Here is a 19,769-nt window from a genome sequence, read left to right on the forward strand (position 1 = left end):
TACTCTGAGTCAGCATCTGTTCATGTCTGTACCTCAGCATAGTGTAATTCACACCAAGCAGGCAAAGATTAAGAAGAACATAAAAGTTCATCTGAGTGTCACGGTTGTTGGTAACTTGGTCTGGTGTGTGGGCAAGTTTGTTAGAGTAGAAACATTCTGTGCTGAGAGGTTTTTTTCCCCTCAGTGCCGAACCAGATGGATTTACATCAAATTAGAAACTGAGGAATATGTTTCCAGACTTAGAAGACAGGAATAAAATAAATAACGAGGGAAAAAACTGTAGATAAACGCTTTTATTCAGAACACTCATCTGCTGTATGTTGCTGTCACAACACTTTGAAAAGAGGAAACCGCATCACGGACTACTTCTCCTTCTGTGCACACTTTTCCTCCAGTGTGCGCAGAAGCATTTGCGTGTGAAAATCTTGCATATTCACCCTTTTTTGCTCTCTCCAGTGGTTGCGAAGCTTGTCATCCAGCCGCCGAGCAGCAGAGGCCCATTGTGCTGCCAGCCTGCGTATGCGTCTCTTCATGAAGCTCAAAGATTCCTTCCCGGTGCCCACCTGCTCCATCAGAGCCCCGATGTCAGACTGAAAAACAGCCTGGATGACAGGAGAGGAAAGGTATCAGAAATAATTAATTTCATTCTTTTGTTGTAATAATTCCTTACTGAATTTTACACCAGAAAATAGGGATTATGGTGGTATTGAGATGAACGGGTGAGAGATATTAGAAAAAAGTTAAACGTTATGATGGCTGTTTTTTCTTAACAAATAAAGCGGTTTTCATTGAATGTAGTTTAAAATCTATAGGTGACAGACAGTGTGCAGTGTCTGAGATAGACTCCTTGGATAGGACACCTGAGAGATTCCCAGATTTTCCTCTTTCACCCACTCTAATCACTGCATCATAAGGTATAACCAGTATGGGATCGTTAATCGAAGGAGAGACTGCATGGAAGTGCTGAAAGGACTTAGAAGAGAATAAGCTGATAACCACAAACCCAAACTGTCTCTCCCTGACACACATATACTATAAAAGAAAAAAAATACATAGAGCTGCATCGTCTTCTCTCAATACAGGTGGATTATTGCTCTCAAGAGCAACTTGTGTACAGCAAAACAAGATGCAGAGCACTGAAGGGACGCTTTGGGAGTATTCCCAGAGCTGCAGAAAGACTTCACGTCAGGGCCCATCATGCTGGCAGTGCATTACTCTGGGGAGAGACACGGGGGAGAGGACGGGGGCGAACGGATGGGTAGACCTAGCAGAGTGATTGTAAGCTCAGCGCATCGCGTGTTGATGCCGAAAATAAAAATCAAATGAGGCAGGAAAGCAAACAGCAGTGAAAACTGGGAGCGACACCTAGTACCGTTTAAGCGATAATTTACAGCTGCTTATTCTCCTCCGCGGGGAACTTATCAACAAATATGGCCACTGAGTCCTCGAACATCGAAGCACGCACTACTCACCATTTCACACCATTATTTTTTATTTGCCAATTTCACATATTTTCTTATATTTTTGCCAATTTCAGGCTTATGATAACTTTGAGATCGACACCACAGGTGGCGTTTCATGTGAGTGCAGATTACCATGCGCTTCCTCAGTGGAGCATCAGCCCCTTTTTTGACCTGCCGGTGAGAATTTCGAATTTAAAAGCATTGCACTCCCCCACCATCTTGAGTTCTTCTTCATCAATGCACAGCCGTGAAAACAACCCAGCAAGATTCCTTAGTTCAGCAACAGGAATTCTCCTTTGTTCTGCAGAAAAGCTCCTAGCTCTTGTACATGGCTGGGCCATAGTGGGCGAATGTTTAGCCCCTAAATCACTGTCACTTTGCTCTCTGTTCCAAGTTATTGTTCAGCTACCAGAAGGTCAGAAGCAATTGGAAGAAATGATGTGAAAATATTATATTACCTGTCTCTTGGGGGGAGGCTTTAAGGTAGGTGTAGTGGTCTGATTCCTCCAGGCCAGTGGGGGGCAGAACCACTCCACCTCACTCAGGTAGATAAGGAAGGAGCAGTCAGAGCCGTCAACGCCGTAAAAGGCGTAGCAAGGGTCCGAGGTCCAACGAGCACGCATCCACTGGAAAGAAAAGTTGGGGTTGAATACTAAAGACATACTGGACCAAGCTTTGCAAAAATAAGGTCCCACAAATACACCACCAACAAAAGAAGCTGTTACAGAATTCAGTTTTTGTAAACTGTCCTTCATGTTCTCCTTGACCTGAGGAAGGCCTCTTGTCAACATTATTATCACGTTATTATTTTTTTTTTTTTGCATTACCACAACCTCAAAAATGTTTTTTCTAAAAAGACAAAAGCCTGAGTAAAAGCATGTTATAAAGAAAAAACATAACATGTGGAAATACTTGTGACTTTAGCCAAGAATCACCATCTTGTAACAGGAATACAGACATTTCTGTCAACTAGGCCAGTTCATATGAAAGCATACTGATCAGATAAGGTGATCAGCTGTAAATACAAAACAATAAAAATTTCCAAAGATATTGATGGTTAAATAATCCATAATGTTGGATATCGACATGGGAGTGTAGCTTTCGCCGTTTATCAGTGGGGTCTGCACATTTCTGCTTCAGCGTGATGCCACTTTTTTTTAGTTAAATTAGTCTGATTGGCTTTGCGTCAGATTGGTGACCTGTCCAGGGTGTACCCCACCTCTCGCCCTATGGTAGCTGGGCTCCAGCCCCCACGTAACCCTGATAAGGATGAGAGGAAGAGAATGGTTGGCTAGATAGTCTAATTAATCTTAGATTAAATAATCTAATGATCCCCGTTATGAAACAAGTTTAGGATGCTGTTAACTTAAAAAAAAAAAAAAGTTTTGAAAGTCTGACTCAACAAAACTTTTCACGTCCAGTGTTCTCTACAGTAGGCTGCAGTTACTGAACTCCGTCCCAAAGATCGGTTTTTTTTGCCGACTCAGTAAATGCAGCGTTCCATACTTCTTCTGGCGTTAACGTCAGAACAAAAAATTTACACCAGGAGCTTCGTGGCATGGATTTTCCTGGCTGAGGAGATCCTCCAGGTGGCCTAGTACTTTTGTCACATAGTCTAAATTAAATACATCCATATGGCATATTACTGATGATGGATGAAGGTCTGCTTAATACATACAAATAACTATTTTCTCTGTATACATGTCTGGTACACAGCTATACTAGCACACTTCGTTGCGACAGCAGTATACTGAACAAGCTTAGTTTTTTCATAAAGCACTTTTTATTTACCCAAGCTTTTTTTTTTAAACAGTATTTTTTTTTCCCAAACTGCAATTATGAAACTCTGTTTACTCATCTTTTTTTATAGTCTGCTTTTCTTTGCTTTGATTAGTAAGTGCAGTCCATTGCTTAGACAACCCAGTTTTCTGCTAAGAGCCTTTAGCCTTCACGTGGCCAAATGGGTTTTTTTATAGCTTTTTTTTCTTTTGTTTTTTTTACATATTGTGATGTTTTCAGTCATACAAAATGTTTCCTACTTTGAGTTTTTAATTGAGGTCTCCTGTGCCTTTCGTTTTTTCCCCACACTTTCTTTAACAAAAGAAAATGGAAAGAAGTGGTTGTTAATGAAAACAGCTCATTGTAACTTATATATTTTTGTATGTTTAATCATAAAATCTTTTAAATATTAAAGATCTACAAGTATTTAAAGTACAATGAAGCATGTAAGTATCAACTATGATCACTATTGCATTACAAAGCCACAGGTTTTATAAATTTTGCTGGTAAAACAATATAAGCACACTATAAAATAAATTTCACACAAACTTTAAATACCTTAAATTTTAAAGTTTATTTTTTTCCAGTATTATACAAGCAAAGACATTTTGTTTTTATAATTCGTATTCTTAACTCCTTTTGGCATAAATGGGTTGTAAACCACAATTATAGTAGAACATTTTAGAATATCTATCATAGAGGAAATCTATATGTGTGTTATAGCTTTAAATAGAGCCATTAAATAAAAGGTCTCTGTAGTGTTCTATAGGACCTCACTTTAGACACTAAAATACCTCGGTCGCTTGAAGGTTAAACACTCCCTTATCTTATTAGAGCAGATTTATATTGGCTTGCACCAAGGTGAAACGCCACAACACGACAAATGGATGATTGCTCTCTGCGTTTGGACTTAAGTGAGATATAAAGACTTACATCCATCTTACTGGGGCAGTCTGGATAACGGGGATCTTTAGGAATCTCACACTGTCCGAATGCTCCGTCCCTAACTGGAGAAAAGAAATAAAAAAGCAGGGTATTTATCAATGCTTAAACACACTCTGACAAAAGACTACACGCATTAGACACCAGCATTAATCAACAAAGAAAAGCTGCATTGTTGAGATTTTTTTTCCACGCTGTATATTGCTACACAAAGCCTAACACATATACTAGGGGTTTTTAGTCTCATTGACACAGCTGTATGAAAATCTAGCTATGCAGTCAATTTTATTTATATAGAGCCAAGGGGCCTCAAAGTGCTTGATATTGTAAGGTAACGACCTCACAATAATAGACAGAAAACCCCAACAATCAAAAGTCTCCCTATGAGCAAGCACTTGTTGACAGCGGGAAGGAAAACCTCCTTTTTAACAGGAAGAAACCTCCAGCAGAATCAAGGTCAAGGAGTAGCAGCCATCTGCTGCGACTGTTTACATTTACAAAAAGAGTCCTGAAGCGTTCACTGTATTTGAGCATGCTACAGTAATAGGACGCCGCCATTGTAGCAAGTCAGTTTGCGAAATTTTCTCCAAGATTTTCCACAACAGCTGAAAGTGGTATTATTATTGGAAATCACAGAGACTCAGACACAAAGTGGCAGACCACGTAAAGTTACAGAGCAGGGAGGTCGAGTTCTGAGGCTCATAGTGCGTAAAAGTCATCACCTTCTGCTGATTCAAAAACCCCAGAACTTGAAACCTACTCGAGCATTAACGTCAGCACAAAACCTGAGCACTGGGAGGTTCATGGCACCATTTTCCATGGCTGAGCAGCTCATGTAGGTGTAATGTGTAGGTGGCCCAGTTCTTTTGTCCATATAGTGTAGAGGAGGATAAGAGAAACATGATGGTAATGTCCAACCAAAATTTCGACTGTTTTCAGTCAACCAAAGTAAAATCTTTATATTTCTTTCAAGTGTTTTTAGAAATCCTGTCACTATCTTAGATTTTTTTAAAAAAATAGATTTTATATAGCTGCACAAAGCCCAGCTACATTGAAATGAGGATAAGACTAGCACATGATCTATAGTCTACAGTCTTTCCTCTGGGCTTCAAGTCTGTTTATTTTTTTGTATTAAAGCATACTGTAAATTCTCCAGCCCTTGGGATGAACGGAGATAAATTAGAGAGAAAGGCAGATAACAGACAAGCTCCTGTAAAAGCTCATATTCCCCTGCTAAATGGCCAAAATCTCTTCATCAGCCAGCTCACTGGATTTACTATAGATAGATTGCATTAGTGTGATTCATAAAAATTGGAATCCGCCCCCACCACAATCCTGCTTCCCTTTTCCCCTCTTGCCCCTTCCTGTTGCATTGAGTATCTCTCCCCTTCCTCTTTCCCGTCTAAAATCCCAGCACTAGTAAGCCTAATTAAAAAAAAGAAGAAGTTGCAGCTCCTCCACCAGCACCTACCGAGCATCAAAGAGCAGAATGGATGACAAATAATTGCCAGCTACTCTTACTGATTAGCATGATAACAACAGAGCTCTCACAAAGAAAAGTGCCACTGCCATTCAGCTGTAACCAAAAGTAACTAGATCAGCCCCACTTGAGTGATATCGCCCATTATGTCAACAGAAAAATGATCTGGCGTATTTTAATCGGACGTTGTGTTGAATTGTTTTCAGTCAAGTGCAAGGTGGGGGTACAGAGGAGGAACTGAGCTGTGAATTAAATCACGCTGATTTCTATTCTTTTCCCAATAAAGTAACTGAGAATGAAGGGCAATAAAGAAAGCTTGGCAAGACCCGGATCCCATTAACGAGGCAGCAATTCATCTTTGTAATTTAGATGTCCTGCAGTTGTGTAGTTTTGTTATTGCATGTTTGGATTGCTATTCTCCAGGGTAATGTTCTGTGAATAATGTCTATCATGTTCAATATGAACAACAAGCAAGTGGATGTTAGACATAAATTCTGCAGCCAAGTGCTAAACTGGATCCAAACTTGACAGTTTGGCTTATAGTATGTGGGCAGCAGGAAAGGCGTCTCTGGGATTGGATGGATTGGAGATTGACGGGAAGATTCATCAGAAGGGCTGTATTTGTTTTCTTCGTGTGTGTGTGTTTGTGTGTGCATTTTAAATCATACCTCTGTTATAGGCCATGCTGCGCTGCAGGATCTGCTCCACTCTAACTGCCATGTCAGACATGTTCTGGGCTATGGCCTGAATTCGCTCCACTAGACCAATGGGCTGGATCCTAATCAAGCATATGAAACACAAAAACACACACAAACACTTTGTAAAGACCCGAAATATCTTAAATGTGAACCACAAATAGGCTTGTCAATGAAACACAGTGCTATATTTCTGTAACAGCTTCCTTCCATTCAGTTTGTTGTTTTCCCACTCTTCACAGTAAGCGTGAACCAGAAGAAGAAATGTTAATTATCTAGATCTTGAGGCGTGAAATCGAAAAAGCTTTTAAAACACTGACAGATAATTTATTTGCTGAGATAATATAGTAACTCTGCATATTAAAGCGGGTCTGTTGGGGAAATAAAAACAGAAGACAATTAGGTTGTTAGCAAATGTGTTTCACTCCAATTGACCTCTGTGGCCTAAAAGCTGCTGGCGAAAGGATCAGGAACCAATATTTACAATGGAAAAGACGATGCATTGGATGAACTAAAGAACAACTAGGATGAAGACAAAAGAAGAGTCCGAAATCAGCAACATTATGCAATATCACAATTTTAAGTTGCCATAATTTCGTGGCATGCCAGAAAACAAGCAAAACTAAATACATAAAAAAAATAACAGGGGAGTTTCAGGAACTTTGCAACATCCAGGACCTTTCATTTCAACCCAGAGGCTACAAAAATGTGAAAAAGAAATTCTTTCACAGAATTCATTGCTCTATGAAAAACTAGGTTGGTTGGAAGGAGAAAGCCTGTCATCTCTAAGAAGAACATGGTAGCACACTTTAGGTTTGCAAATTTGCATTTCAGACAGCTACAAACCTTCTTGAATAACGTCCTTTGGACAGACATAACCTCATATCAGCTGTCAAGCAGAGAAAGACTGCAAAAGAAAAGAATGAGGGTGTTGCAATGGCCTGGTTAAAATCCAGACCTGAACCGGAAAAAAAAACTAAGTACCAAAGTAAGTTTACAAAAATATAAACTTACTCACCTTGGGAATGCCCCCATTAATTGTTAAAGAATTTGTGCGATGAATTATAAAATACTCTTGTGAGAAACCCCGGTATGCCTCAGCATAAAAATCAATGAGTTTCTGCTGATATTTGAAAAAACACTTTTTTAAAGATGTCTAAAATTCATAGGTAGTTATGTACTGTTTGTATGAGCATTCGGTAAGTTGTTATAAACCTGTGTATACATTTCTATAAATTGTGATACATGTTACTAACATTTGCAGCTCCGACATTAATTATTTTGATTTTTAGCTGATGTAAAAATCATTTTATTAAAAAAAATGTCAGATGTCGTAATCTGCAATGTCCCCTGAATTATGTTTTATAATCTCTTATCCAACCAACTATATGAAAACCCAACGGTATACAGAATTTAATACACAAAGGAAATCCTCAGGTCTATGTTTACAAGAATAAGTGTAAAATCTTTACATGTTGTTTTTTTTTCTAAGCATCCACTTTCATCCCCTCACTATGCGAGTCATTTTGTTTGCAAGAGTTTGAAGTGCACACAGATTGTCTCCTGGTCTTGCTGCTAGAAAACTTTGGACCAGAAAGACTTTTATACACATGGTTAACACCTTAAACAAGTTTGTCTTAAAACTTTTTCACCATATTTCCCAACCTGCAGAACACACAGTTATTTATTGTTTATGCCCTTCAGGAGTACAAACCCTGAAAGGTCTGCAGCCTGTCTTTGATGTCGTTTAGTGGCACTTAACTCAAAGTTTATGTTTAATGCAGGAAGAAATAAAAGTCTTGTTCATCTCATTTTTAAATGGCAAAAAGATGGCACACAAACTCCCTTACATCAAAACCATGAAAACAGCTCAAGGGACTGAAATTGAATCGGTTACAACGTATAAATATTTAGGCATCATTATAGATCTGAATTTCTTATTTAAAATTCACACTGAAAAGCTTGTGTTCAAGCTGAAACTTAAATTAAGTTTCTTTCTTTGGAATAAATTTAGTTCGTCTCTCCAGGCGAGAAATACTTGATTTCTGCAACGTTTCTTTCCCAGTATTTCTTGGATTACAGTGACCTATTCTTTCTGAATGCATCTGATCAGTGTCTACCATTGTGCTTTATGTTTTATTACTGAATGTGGAAATTACATGACAGTCTTTCTGTATGCCCACAGACTTTTTACCAATTGCTTTTTAAATTATCCCTTTCTGCTTGGGCTGGCGTTTTCTTATCTGTGTACATGTGCATATAAATACATAACCGGTGCAGCCAACACTCTCAAAGTCAGAACACCAGTTGGAAAAAGGGCCTTTAATTATCCTTCAGCTTTTGAATGGAATAATCTAAAGAAGGACCTGAAATTGTTAGGCCTGGTTACTATGGGAAGACTGTAGTTCTCCTGGTCAATGTGATTGCTCTTATCATATATGCTCTAGACCAGTGTTTCCCAACCCTCTTGGAGCCACGGCACATTGTTCACATTAGAAAAATCATATGGCACACCACCAAACAAAAATGTCACAAAAACATATTGATAAGTTTTCTCCGTGCACCAGGTACAGCAGAATTGGTTCGGTTTGTTCCAAGTGCACCATTTTTTGCTTTTTTTATGACCACTTTTTTGATGAACTGCTAGGGCGTTCATCTGGGTCCGAATTCTCTCCAGGACCTAGGTCGGATTGACTACTTTTTCTCTTCAAATATTTATCTATTACTATTACGCGCGCAATCATCTCGCAGCATGACTATTATTAAATAACAATAATAAATAACATTAAAAAACAGAAGAAGATGAAGAAGAAATAATAATTATTTCTTCTTCATCTTCTTCTGTTTTCCTAACAGTTGGTAACCCATTTCACTAGCTGGGCCCACGTCGTCATTTTAGGTTTATGAGCATTTTTAGTAGATAAAAGCGAACGGCTTAATCAAGAAATGAGCTGCGGTTAGGGTGTGGGGGGTGTGTGTTTGGAGGCGTGGTCCTGCTCCTGGAATTTAGATAATTTACCTCCAATTAATTAGAGCAGGTAGTTGTACTGCCCTCTAGTGGAAGAGAATGTAATTGTTCTCCGCATTACTCACGCCGATCGCTTACAGCAGCGGTCCCCAACCCCTGGGCCTCGGACTGGTACCGGTCTGTGAGTCGTTTGGTACCAGGCCGCGAGAGTAGAGGCTCAGGTGTGAAATGTATGGTTTTCTGGGTTTTTAATCGGTTTTCAGCATTATTTTGTTATCGTTTTTATCGTTAACTTGGTTTTCCTGGGTCTTTTCACGTGTGTTATGAATAAATCTTCTTTTTTTCGGTACCGGTACTACTTTTATTTTGTTGTATTTATCCGCGACACCTTAAAGGCCGGTCCGTAAAAATATTGTCGGGCATAAACCGGTCCGTGGCGCAAAAAAGGTTGGGGACCGCTGGCTTACAGCACTAATCAGGTGGAGCCAGACAATCTTCCATGGCACTCCTGATCATTTCTCACGCACACCTACGTGCTCCGGCACAGCAGTTGGGAAACACTGCTCTAAAAGATGTGTTCACTCACTTGTAATGTATGTCAGGTACATTTAAATGCATTGTGTATTTGTAAAACAAACCACGGTCTTCCATTAAACTTAAGGAAGTAGTTCTGTTGTAATAATTAACCAAATCAGTTTTCTTAAAAAAATACACAAAACAAAAAAATAATTCTCCTGATATCTTGCTGGATATTATCTTGCAAGTATAACCATACACAACTAAAAACTAAATAATCCTTTAAGCTTAAATACTCAATTTCAGACATCACTTCACCTGAAAACAGCGTTACCTGGCTATTTTTGTCTGGTTATACATGCAAGTGAGTATGTAATACGCATTTGTGGCTGAAATAAGTGTTATGTAAGGTAACGCAATGATCCTGCCAAAACCATTTGTTTCCCATAAGTATTTAGACAATGACGTGTGTGTGTACAACTTTGCCTCTGTACACCACCACAGTGGATTTTAAATGAAATATTCATGATGTGTCTAAAGTGCAGAGTTTCAGTTTTAATTCAAGCTGTTTAGCAGAAGTGTCACATTTAGTTTTTTAATTTTATACTGAAGATCTTGATTGTCTAATTAAATCCACTGTGGTGTACAGAAGCCAAATTACAAAAATATCTCACTGTCCAAAAACATGTGGATTAAACTGTATCTAGAGAAGAGGAAATAAGTTAGATCTGTATCCTCTTGATTGATTAACCAAATTAGCAAATAACAACTTCAGCATTAGCATTTCGTAGCATTACAATCTGTGTAATAGTGCTGATGCTGTGGAGAAGAACAGTTTTTTCCCCACTTATTTACACTTTCTACTTCAGATATGCCCTGTGTGTCCAAAGAAAAGTAGTTAGATAATAAGATTATAGGTTGCTATTACTAGATTTGCCTTGCAGGGAGAGTTTTCACAAGAGTAAATATTTTATGTTTGCAGCTGCTGGTGAATACTATTAAAACGGTTAAAGACGATCCTTTGCGGCCTGATCCTCGTCTCTGCACGGCTCAACACATTGCTTCATAAACATCTGACATGCAAAGACTAAGAGAAAAGTACATCGTGACCTTAAACTTTTGCACATCACCACTCAACTTTAACGATGGTTGCTGCTTGCGTTGTAACCAACCAACATTCATTAGTGGAACCACTTTATTGCAGCGTATCATTGCTGTTTTACATGACACTTAAATGAATTATTCAAATGAGCACTTGTGTTATATAGTAGTATTTCTGGAATTTATATTGCTTGTTAAACAGCTCTGAATATGTAAACCCGCAGAAACTCGCAAAAACAAATGAAACAGTGGTCCAGGGCCAGATGCAGATCGAGCAGAAAAAGTCTGATTTCATTTAGGCAGCATTTATTATTTTGTGTGTGTGCACGCGTGTGTGTCAGGGGAAAGCAATCATACTGTGCTTATATGCATAACTTAACATAATTCTAAAACCCAATCTCATTCCATTTCAGTCCATACAGAGCCAGCACCCAAGAAGCAAGTGGCAGCCAAAGATCCTTTTCTATCCCTTAAGTTGCAACAGGGCAGCACAGATTAATTAGCGGTCACACAGATATACAATCCGGTCGTTAAGTGATGACGTGACGAATCCTACTTCCGGGCCTAAAGTAGTCTGCGTTTAATATGGCTTTTGTGTTGTTAACATGTTTAATGTTTTGCATTTTCTTCTATTTAATCTCAAAAAGCTCCTAAAACAGTCAGTGATCACTGTTGACCTCCCTCGGCTTTTATTACCGCCAATCATTTATTTAAGCTCAGTTTTTAAAACCTTAGGATGTAACTACAGCCCAGCCCATGCAGCAGTATATGAATGACTAACCTCGTATTGTGGATGGATTATCTCAGTTGTTCTCCTGGCTGAAGTTTGGTCCTTTTACAGCATCCTGCCATGCGATTACATTTGTTCCTGACCACCGAGAACACTCACGTTAACTTTTATCGAGTGGGAAAAAAAGTTAGCTTGTTTATATTATGCTAACATAGCTGTGTCGCTAGCAGTCACTTAGCACATCATTATTAAATACCAGCTAGCCAAACTTCAGTAACCCTACAAACGTCACTGCTGTTTAGTTTTCTGTCTTCATTTATGTTGGAAGTGATAACAGAGCTGTACGTTTTAATTTGTTTCCAAAACCCCGCAGTCAGGACATGCTATATTGTATTTAGATAGAAGCTAGCGAGCTAACTTCCTGCTAACTTCTAACTCCGTTAAATGTCATAAATTCCGTTTTCATGGATGCCTGGATGTTAAACTCGATTGTTACACCTGGTAGAGCAGAACGCTGATCATTTTATTAAAGATGAAAGACTTTAGACAGTTTTTCAACTCTCAGTAATGCCATAGTGATCGTTTGATATATGGACCTGCAGCGGAGTTTAGGCCCAGACACGGCTAGTGACGTCAGACTTAACGACCGGATTGAGCACAGGAGTCACACGCACAGCCTCTCATTGTGCAAACATACATTGGTTGTTTCACACAGAAGCATCTCATATTTCCATGGATGTGGGAGCGTAAAAGGCTATCAGCTGGTGAAGAGCAAGAGGACAGCTTAATTACTTTCACAGCATTATACTAGGTGAGCAAAATTTTTCTTGCTGGGAGATTTCACGCTAACCTCAAGTGTGAACTTTTACCCAATACGTATCAGCATTTGTGGTTGGTTTTGAAACTATTTGCCCTTTGTCACCGTAACATTTCCAGTTTAGTCCCTGAGAGGCCAATTAAATGATTGTTAGAACTGTGAGACTGAGGGTGTATTCAGGGAGCATTCTGCAGTGGAAACTAAACTGTAACATAGAAATATAAATATGTGGAGCTTTAGCCAGTAAATATTTTCCCATCACACTTGTGAAATCAGGGTTCAGGTTAGGCGAGGCACTATACGTCTGCCTTCGTTCATTAAATGCAGATCGAATCGGTTACACAGTGAACAAGCCATACTGTAAACAGAAAATATCCCTGCAGATCTCTAGAGATCATCAGAAGTGAATTCTGAGAGGAAAGATTTCCTGTCTATGATGAAGACACAGAGATGATGGACATGATATCTAACAGGGGAACTAATAATAAATGAACCAAAAGGAGGAAGCTTGGAAGCTTCCTATCCTTAAACCTGGAGCAAGTGCAGGCATAAGAAAAGGTCAGTTGCCAAGGAAACCACAGAACACACAACTCTAGCTTGGCATCATATATACGTCTATATACATGTATACACATATACACATATCGAAATGCAAGCCAGTGCTATACTGTACCTGTCCAGTGCCGAGCTCAGCTCATCCAGCCTGTGGGTGTCAGTTGTGTTGCCCAGTTTTGACAGAACATCCATCCTCTTCATTATTACCTCCAGCATGTCACAGATTTTTCTCAGCACCCCACGAGACTCTTGGCCACCAAGTACTAAAATAAAACAAAACAAAAAATAGAGACAGATAAATACTATGTGACTAATAACACCTAAAAAAAAAAAATCAGAAAGATGGCACTGAGAAGATGAGGATATCAAAAGCAAAAGGATAAGGCACAAGAATTTATTGAAATAACACAGAAGTCATTCAGGTGTAAACTGCTGCCTCCTTTAGAGGTCACTACAGCAGACCCTCTGCCTCCATCTCACCACATCTCTAGCATCCTCCTCTGGTCAAGCCAACCCTCTACATGTCCTCCTTCAATACGTCTATGAACCTTGTTTGTGGTCTTTTCCCTCCTGCCTTGCAGCTCCATGTTCACCATCCTTTGTTCAGTTTACCCACTATCCTTCCTGTGGACATACCCAAACATGTCAGCCTTGTCTCTCTAACTTTGTCTCCTTTATCTCAACCAGAGCTGTCCCTCAGATGTACTCATTGCTAATCGTGTCCGGTCACTCTCAATGAAAATGTTAACATCTTGAACTCTCCTGGGTCCACAAATTACCCCTGAAACTTGCCTTCATCCTTCTTTACCTCTCTTGTGCACCATCCTTTGCTTTGGATGTTTGACCACATGTAGATAAACTCATCCACCTTCACTACATCTGCTCCTGGTATCTTCACTGTTACACCTGTCTCCCTCTCATGTACACAAATGTATTCTGTCTTGCTTCTACTGACTTTTCTTTCTTTTTGTCTCCAGAGCATACCTCCACCTCTTCAGCCTCTTTTGCTCCCTATTCATGGATTCTCAAAGAGCCTGTCTTACTATATTATTATTATATTACTTTAATTCATTACCCAGTTTACTCTGGGTTACCTTTAACATCATCTCAGTCAATTTTCTATGTACTTTCATCCCTCATAACTAAAGCCAGCTGCTCACTGGGAACCAGCACACCCAGCAAAACAAAGGAATGGTCAAATTAGACTCTCAGTGTTGGACTTGTTTTGGCACTTAGTTCAGATTATTAATGACCTGACTGGTGGTAAGGGTGCTGTTTGCAAATACCCAGTCAATTAAGAGGCTTGCAGAAACAGACAACCAGGTCAAAGCAGGTCCCAGAATGCAGAATGCTGAGCCAAGGTCCTGACCCTCTGCTGTTTGCTTCAGTCACACTAAGCTCAACGTCAAGTATTCATTTTAAAATGTAAATGCACGAAGTACCAAGAAAACACAAATAGCTCGGCGTGCCTCAGGCGGTAGGTCTTAAGTCGCTTTTGATGAGAAAAAAAATTGAAGAACCGAGAAAAAGAGTGCCACTCTTTGGAGTGAATTTGTAGCCTGAATTCCTGAAAAAAAAGAAAATATCCGAAACCAACAATAGCCTCATATTGTTCTCAGAGAGTGAAAATAAAACCTCACCTTTGAGCGTTCCCTCATCAATTGCATTAGGCTTTGGAAACTGCAATGTGTGCAGGCTGCACTTCCCTTGTCAGGGTTCATTTATCACGGGGCAGGGAAAAGTCACCTTTCACATAAAATAAATAAATAAATAAACTGCATTACATCTCCAGTAAATAAAATAAGGAGAGGGGAGAAAAACTCAACTTCTTCTGCTGTTTGTGAGAGCATGTGTGCTTCCCCCCCCCAAAAAAAAGGAGTGCCTCTCAAAAAAGGTTCACAGAAATGTTGCACTGATATACTTTCCTTCATTGCCTGTGCATATTTTGTTCTTTGGCTGAGGCTTTTCTATTATCCTCAGTCAAACTGGCCTAAAGACGTCTCTTTTTGAATAATTCAGTAGTTAGACAACAAATTTTTTATTCTACAGGCAGAAAGAAAGAGAATAAACAAATTCCCTTTAAGATTTGGAGCATTATAGCAGCAGTTTAATACTACACTTTTATAAAACACTGAACCAGGATTTTAGTGGGGTTTTTTCTTAAAAGAAGATTAGAAAGAAGAAAGCTAGTGTATTACCATGTTGTCTAAACTGTAGCATGTAAGGCCACATAAATAAATGTCTATTTGAAAATTGCAACCACTACTTAAAACCATCTATTAAAAAAAAAAAAAAAACGGAAAGTGTTTCTTAATAAGGAGGATTCAGACTCTTTGCTAGGTTCAGATGATCCCCTATCAGTTGCCGTCTACTCGCTGCAGTAAATCTAAACAAAGCCCCTGGGCTAAAGTGTGGGAAGAATTCACATTTTTCCACAGTAATGATCCAGCTCTCACACGTTGTGCAAGTAAATCACTATTACTGAGACTGTACCCCACCCACCACCCCCACCTTTCCTGCACAGTGCATTTTTAGCACTAAACCTTATATATGTTTGCAATCAACTGCTCAACAGACAGCCTTTTGCTCCTGTTTTCTGTCGTCTCTTGGGAAACATTAGCTAATGTGTTATTTCCCATGCAGATCTGAGTGCACCGACAGCGGTGCAGCAGGAGTTGGTAGTGTATCTACGTGCTAATGTAGCGCCTCCTCTGTGTCATTCCTCATCAGCTGGTTAATAAAAGGCACATTTAACAACAGCTAATCTCCTTTAAAGGCTCGATTTCAGAAGTGCCACAGCACAATCAATATTCTGAACAAATTCCAGTTAGGTCACCATCTTTACTGTAGCCTGCTGTGTCCAAAGCACTTGCTGACCGGCTATAAACAACTGCCTTCCAATACACCCACAGGCTCCGTGTAGAAGTTCAATACCACAGTTTTTACCCAGCCTGTCCGCCCGATATACAGCATCTTTTTTATCTTTGTAGCTGTGGCCCTCGGTGTTTTCCCCATTCTTTCCCCATCACTTGATCCACAATCATACACAGTTTTCTCATCAGCACCGCGAAATGTGTTAGGCCGCGTCTGTGCCCTCTGGCCATAGTTCCTCGGCAAATTGTTTATGTGCCATCCAAGCCTCAGTGTTTGAGTCTACAATAGCAAACTTTGCTTTTACCCTGCATGTTCAGCCTTCAAGTCAGTGGCATTTAAAGCTCGTCATCTGGGCTTTTTCAGAAGCATTTCTGCTGGGCCAAGAAAATGCTGGTATGTTTGGAAAATGGCTGTGAGTGTGTGAAGCCTAAGTTGTTTACAGAGAGTTGCCACTGCCTTTACTGATTTTAATACCACCTCTACTGATTTTAATACCACCTCAATGTTGAAATCATAAAATTCATACAAATCATGTGTGTTCATTTTAGTTGCAGACATAAAAACAAAACAAAAAAACAAAACAAAAACAAAGAGCTCTGCACTCTTTGGCATAATAGCATAAAAAAATAAGTAGGACATGTCACGCTCATGTACAGCCCACACCATGCTTTCTGTCTGATTGCTGTTGCCTTCTGCAACCCTCTGGGCAACTTTAACAGAGTCCCAGTCTTCACATTTTTTTCCCCGTATCTGACATGGCTGCAAAAACTGCTCTTTTAGGAGAAATACTTACATAACTAAATTAAAGAACACTGCTTTAATGAGCTCGATAAGTAAGGACAATAAAGCACAAAGAGACACGTAGCAAGTGGCCCCCACGTGTGCCTGGAGAAAAACTATCAGCAGGTTTCCGTGGGGATGACACGGGCACTTCATATAATTCTATGTAAATTAATATTTGAGACAGAGCCTATCCCAGCTGTCACTGGGCGATGGGTTACCAATTCATCACAGGAGAAATACCACAATTTATGCTCACATTCACACCTAGAGCCAGTTTAAAATCACCAGTTAACCTAACATTCATGTCTTTGAAATGTGGGAAGAAGCCAGAATACCCAGGGAGAATCCACACAGGCACAGAAAGAACATGCAAAACTCCCACAAAGACTTATTGAAAGGTTAATATAATGGCCCATACATGTGGTTACCCTGCTAGGAGTAATTGCAGTGTAGAGTAAAATGCTTTAAAAATCATTTATTGATGGTGATTTATTTATTATTTATGCATGTTGTCATATTATATACATATACTACTTCAGCCGTGTACACCGTTTTGAAAGAAAGAGCAGTGTGCAGATGCTACTTAAGGGGAAAGATGGTATTTTAACTTTAGCCTACTGATAGATAAAGCTAGAAGGACTCTGCAATGCACCTGCTTCCTCTGAATTATATAAATGTTCTGGAGTCTATACCACACAATAAAAATAGCTGTGAAATGACTATTGTTGTAATTAGGCGCTACATACAAGAACAAGCTGAAAAGACTTTGTATTTTATTACTTAATTTCCAAAAATATGTATTCAATATAAAGAAACAAACTGCAATGATGGAAAACACGTCAGGGAAAAGGTCAAGCCTTGTTTGTTTGCAAGAGCAAGTCTGCTTAAATCAGCAACAAATTTGTAAGTGGGAACAAAAGAGTGCGGAGGCAGACCAGGAAAGGCCAGCAGCAGGTTAGACTGCATGTGAGCAGAAACAGCAGCTTGGATCCCATCTTCAGTGTGAAGACATGGATATCATGATACCATCATTAGATTGATAAATACATTCACTTTGGTTTTAGCTCATCAAAAACATTACAAAAGTCTTAAGCCACCCCCATTTCTTTACATTTTGCCTCCAGACTTTGTCCTTTTTTTTTAAAAAAATGTTCTCGAGCAATAGTTCTTCTCTGGAGGTCTTTCAAGGTTTTTCTTTGCAAATTGCTGCTTTTTTGCTCACTTGCCTTATATATTGTATTTCTATGCATTTTACATTTTTCAGTAAATCATTGCATTTCTTATTTTCCTAGCAAAATGTAAATAAATGAGGAGTGTTTCAAGACTTTTGCAGAGTACTGCATTTCTAACAAGTCCAGATGAACTTGATCACTCTTGCGTTTGAAACAGATTCAGGACGTTCTACCACACAAGGTTCTGCAGACATGGTTAACCCCTGAAAAGTTGAGGGGGGTGGGGGGGGCTTCCTGCCAGAAACTCCTTCAAAGAAATCCATCTCCAGCTAGTCATCAGTCCTAGAGGTTAAGCTGCTGTAATCTTGTCATTGATGATGAAGGCTGGGTTGGCAAAACTAGGTAATAAAGTGATGGGTAGTTTACTATTAACATATGCAACATGACAAATAAATGAGAAGAATTTCCTTTTCTCTGAGAAAAATATAGTGGGTTTAGGAATCATGTTTTAGGTCATACCACCCACCTGTACATTGTAGATCAATGAGAATCATTGATACAGCTTGAAATATTAAAAAGAGAATAAATCTGTGCGGGTACAGAGGAAGAGCAGTACAGCAGAAATGCTCAAAGAGTGCCAGAGCTAAAGCTGAAGCTGCAAAACATGCACACAAAGATAGAGTTGAAGATTTGTCATTAAAAAAAAAGTTTAAATTGTGTCAAAACAGTAATAGACCAGCATTATACTATTGCATTGTTGGATGATTAATATAGAAGCATAAAAGTTGGAGTGATTTTAATTGCTTTGTGTACTGACATACAGTTAGACCAGTGAGTATTTGTACAATGACATTTGTTGTAGTTTTGGTTTTTTACAGATTGGATTTTTCAATCAATGTGACTAAAGTGCAAAGTTTCAGCTTTAATTTAAGTACTGTATTAACAGGTTCAGAATTACAGACATTTATACACAGTCCCCCATTTTCAGAGGATTTATTGGACAAACCTAGATCATTTTACATAATAGGACTGTTTAAAATACTTGACAGCCTAAAATCTAACAAAGACCCCTTGCACATAATAAAGTGCTGCGTTTCCTCCCTTGAGATGCTCTACTAGACCTTTACTGCAACCACCTTCAGCTGCTGCTTGTTTGTGAGTCTCTCTGCCTTCAGTTTTGTATTTAATGACTAAGAAGCATGCTCTATAGCCTGAGATCAGCTGACTGACTTGACCACTGAAGAATATCTCATTGTTTACCTTGAGAAACTCCTGGGTTGCTTTTGCAGTATGCTTTGGCTCATTATCTAATTGCACTGTGAAGTGCTGTTCAGTCAGTTTTGCAGCATTTGGCTGAATCTGAGCAGAGACTGTAGCTCTGCAGACTTCACAGTTCATCCTACTACTTCTATCAGCAGTCACATCATCAATAAACACTAGTGACTCATTTCCGCTGACAGCCATACTTGCCCGTGCTGTACCATTACCTCCACCATGACTGACAGATGATTTTGCATGCTTTGGATCATGACTTGTTCCTTCTCCATACTTTTCCCTCCCCGTCATTCTGGTTCAAAGATGGGGTTTTGCCTCTCGCTTTAACTGTGCGGTCTCTTTTAAATGTTTTGTGGCAAAGTCTGATCTGCCCTTCCTCTTCTTGAGTGTAACCAGTGGTTTGCACCTTGTTATATCCCCTCTGTATTTACATTCAAGAAGGTGTCTCTCAGTTCTACACTTTGACACCTTCCTTCCCGAGAGTGTTAATGACTTGTTTAGATGTTGTGAAGTTGTTTTTCTTAACAATGGAAATAATTCTGTCATCATGCACTTTAGCTGTCTTCTGTTGTCTTCACAGCCTTTTGGTGTTGCTAAGCTCATCAGTGCATTCATCCTT

General features: G+C 39.3%; 1 protein-coding gene across 1 annotated transcript in view; it reads right to left on the reverse strand.

The window, feature by feature from the left end:
• mgat5b (alpha-1,6-mannosylglycoprotein 6-beta-N-acetylglucosaminyltransferase B) overlaps positions 1-19,769 on the reverse strand; it is a 67,690-nt gene that overhangs the window by 39,147 nt on the left and 8,774 nt on the right. The window contains exons 3-7 of the mRNA XM_084926393.1: positions 13,165-13,309; positions 6,333-6,442; positions 4,176-4,249; positions 1,922-2,089; positions 438-602 (exon numbers count right to left, since the gene is read on the reverse strand). Coding sequence (XP_084782519.1) covers positions 438-602; positions 1,922-2,089; positions 4,176-4,249; positions 6,333-6,442; positions 13,165-13,309 — 662 coding nt within the window. The remainder of the gene's footprint in view (positions 1-437; positions 603-1,921; positions 2,090-4,175; positions 4,250-6,332; positions 6,443-13,164; positions 13,310-19,769) is intronic.

The sequence above is a fragment of the Perissodus microlepis genome, chromosome 4 (genome assembly GCF_051167445.1).
Source record: "Perissodus microlepis isolate ML-2025 ecotype Zambia chromosome 4, ASM5116744v1, whole genome shotgun sequence".
In the NCBI taxonomy this organism is placed as follows: Eukaryota; Metazoa; Chordata; class Actinopteri; order Cichliformes; family Cichlidae; genus Perissodus; species Perissodus microlepis.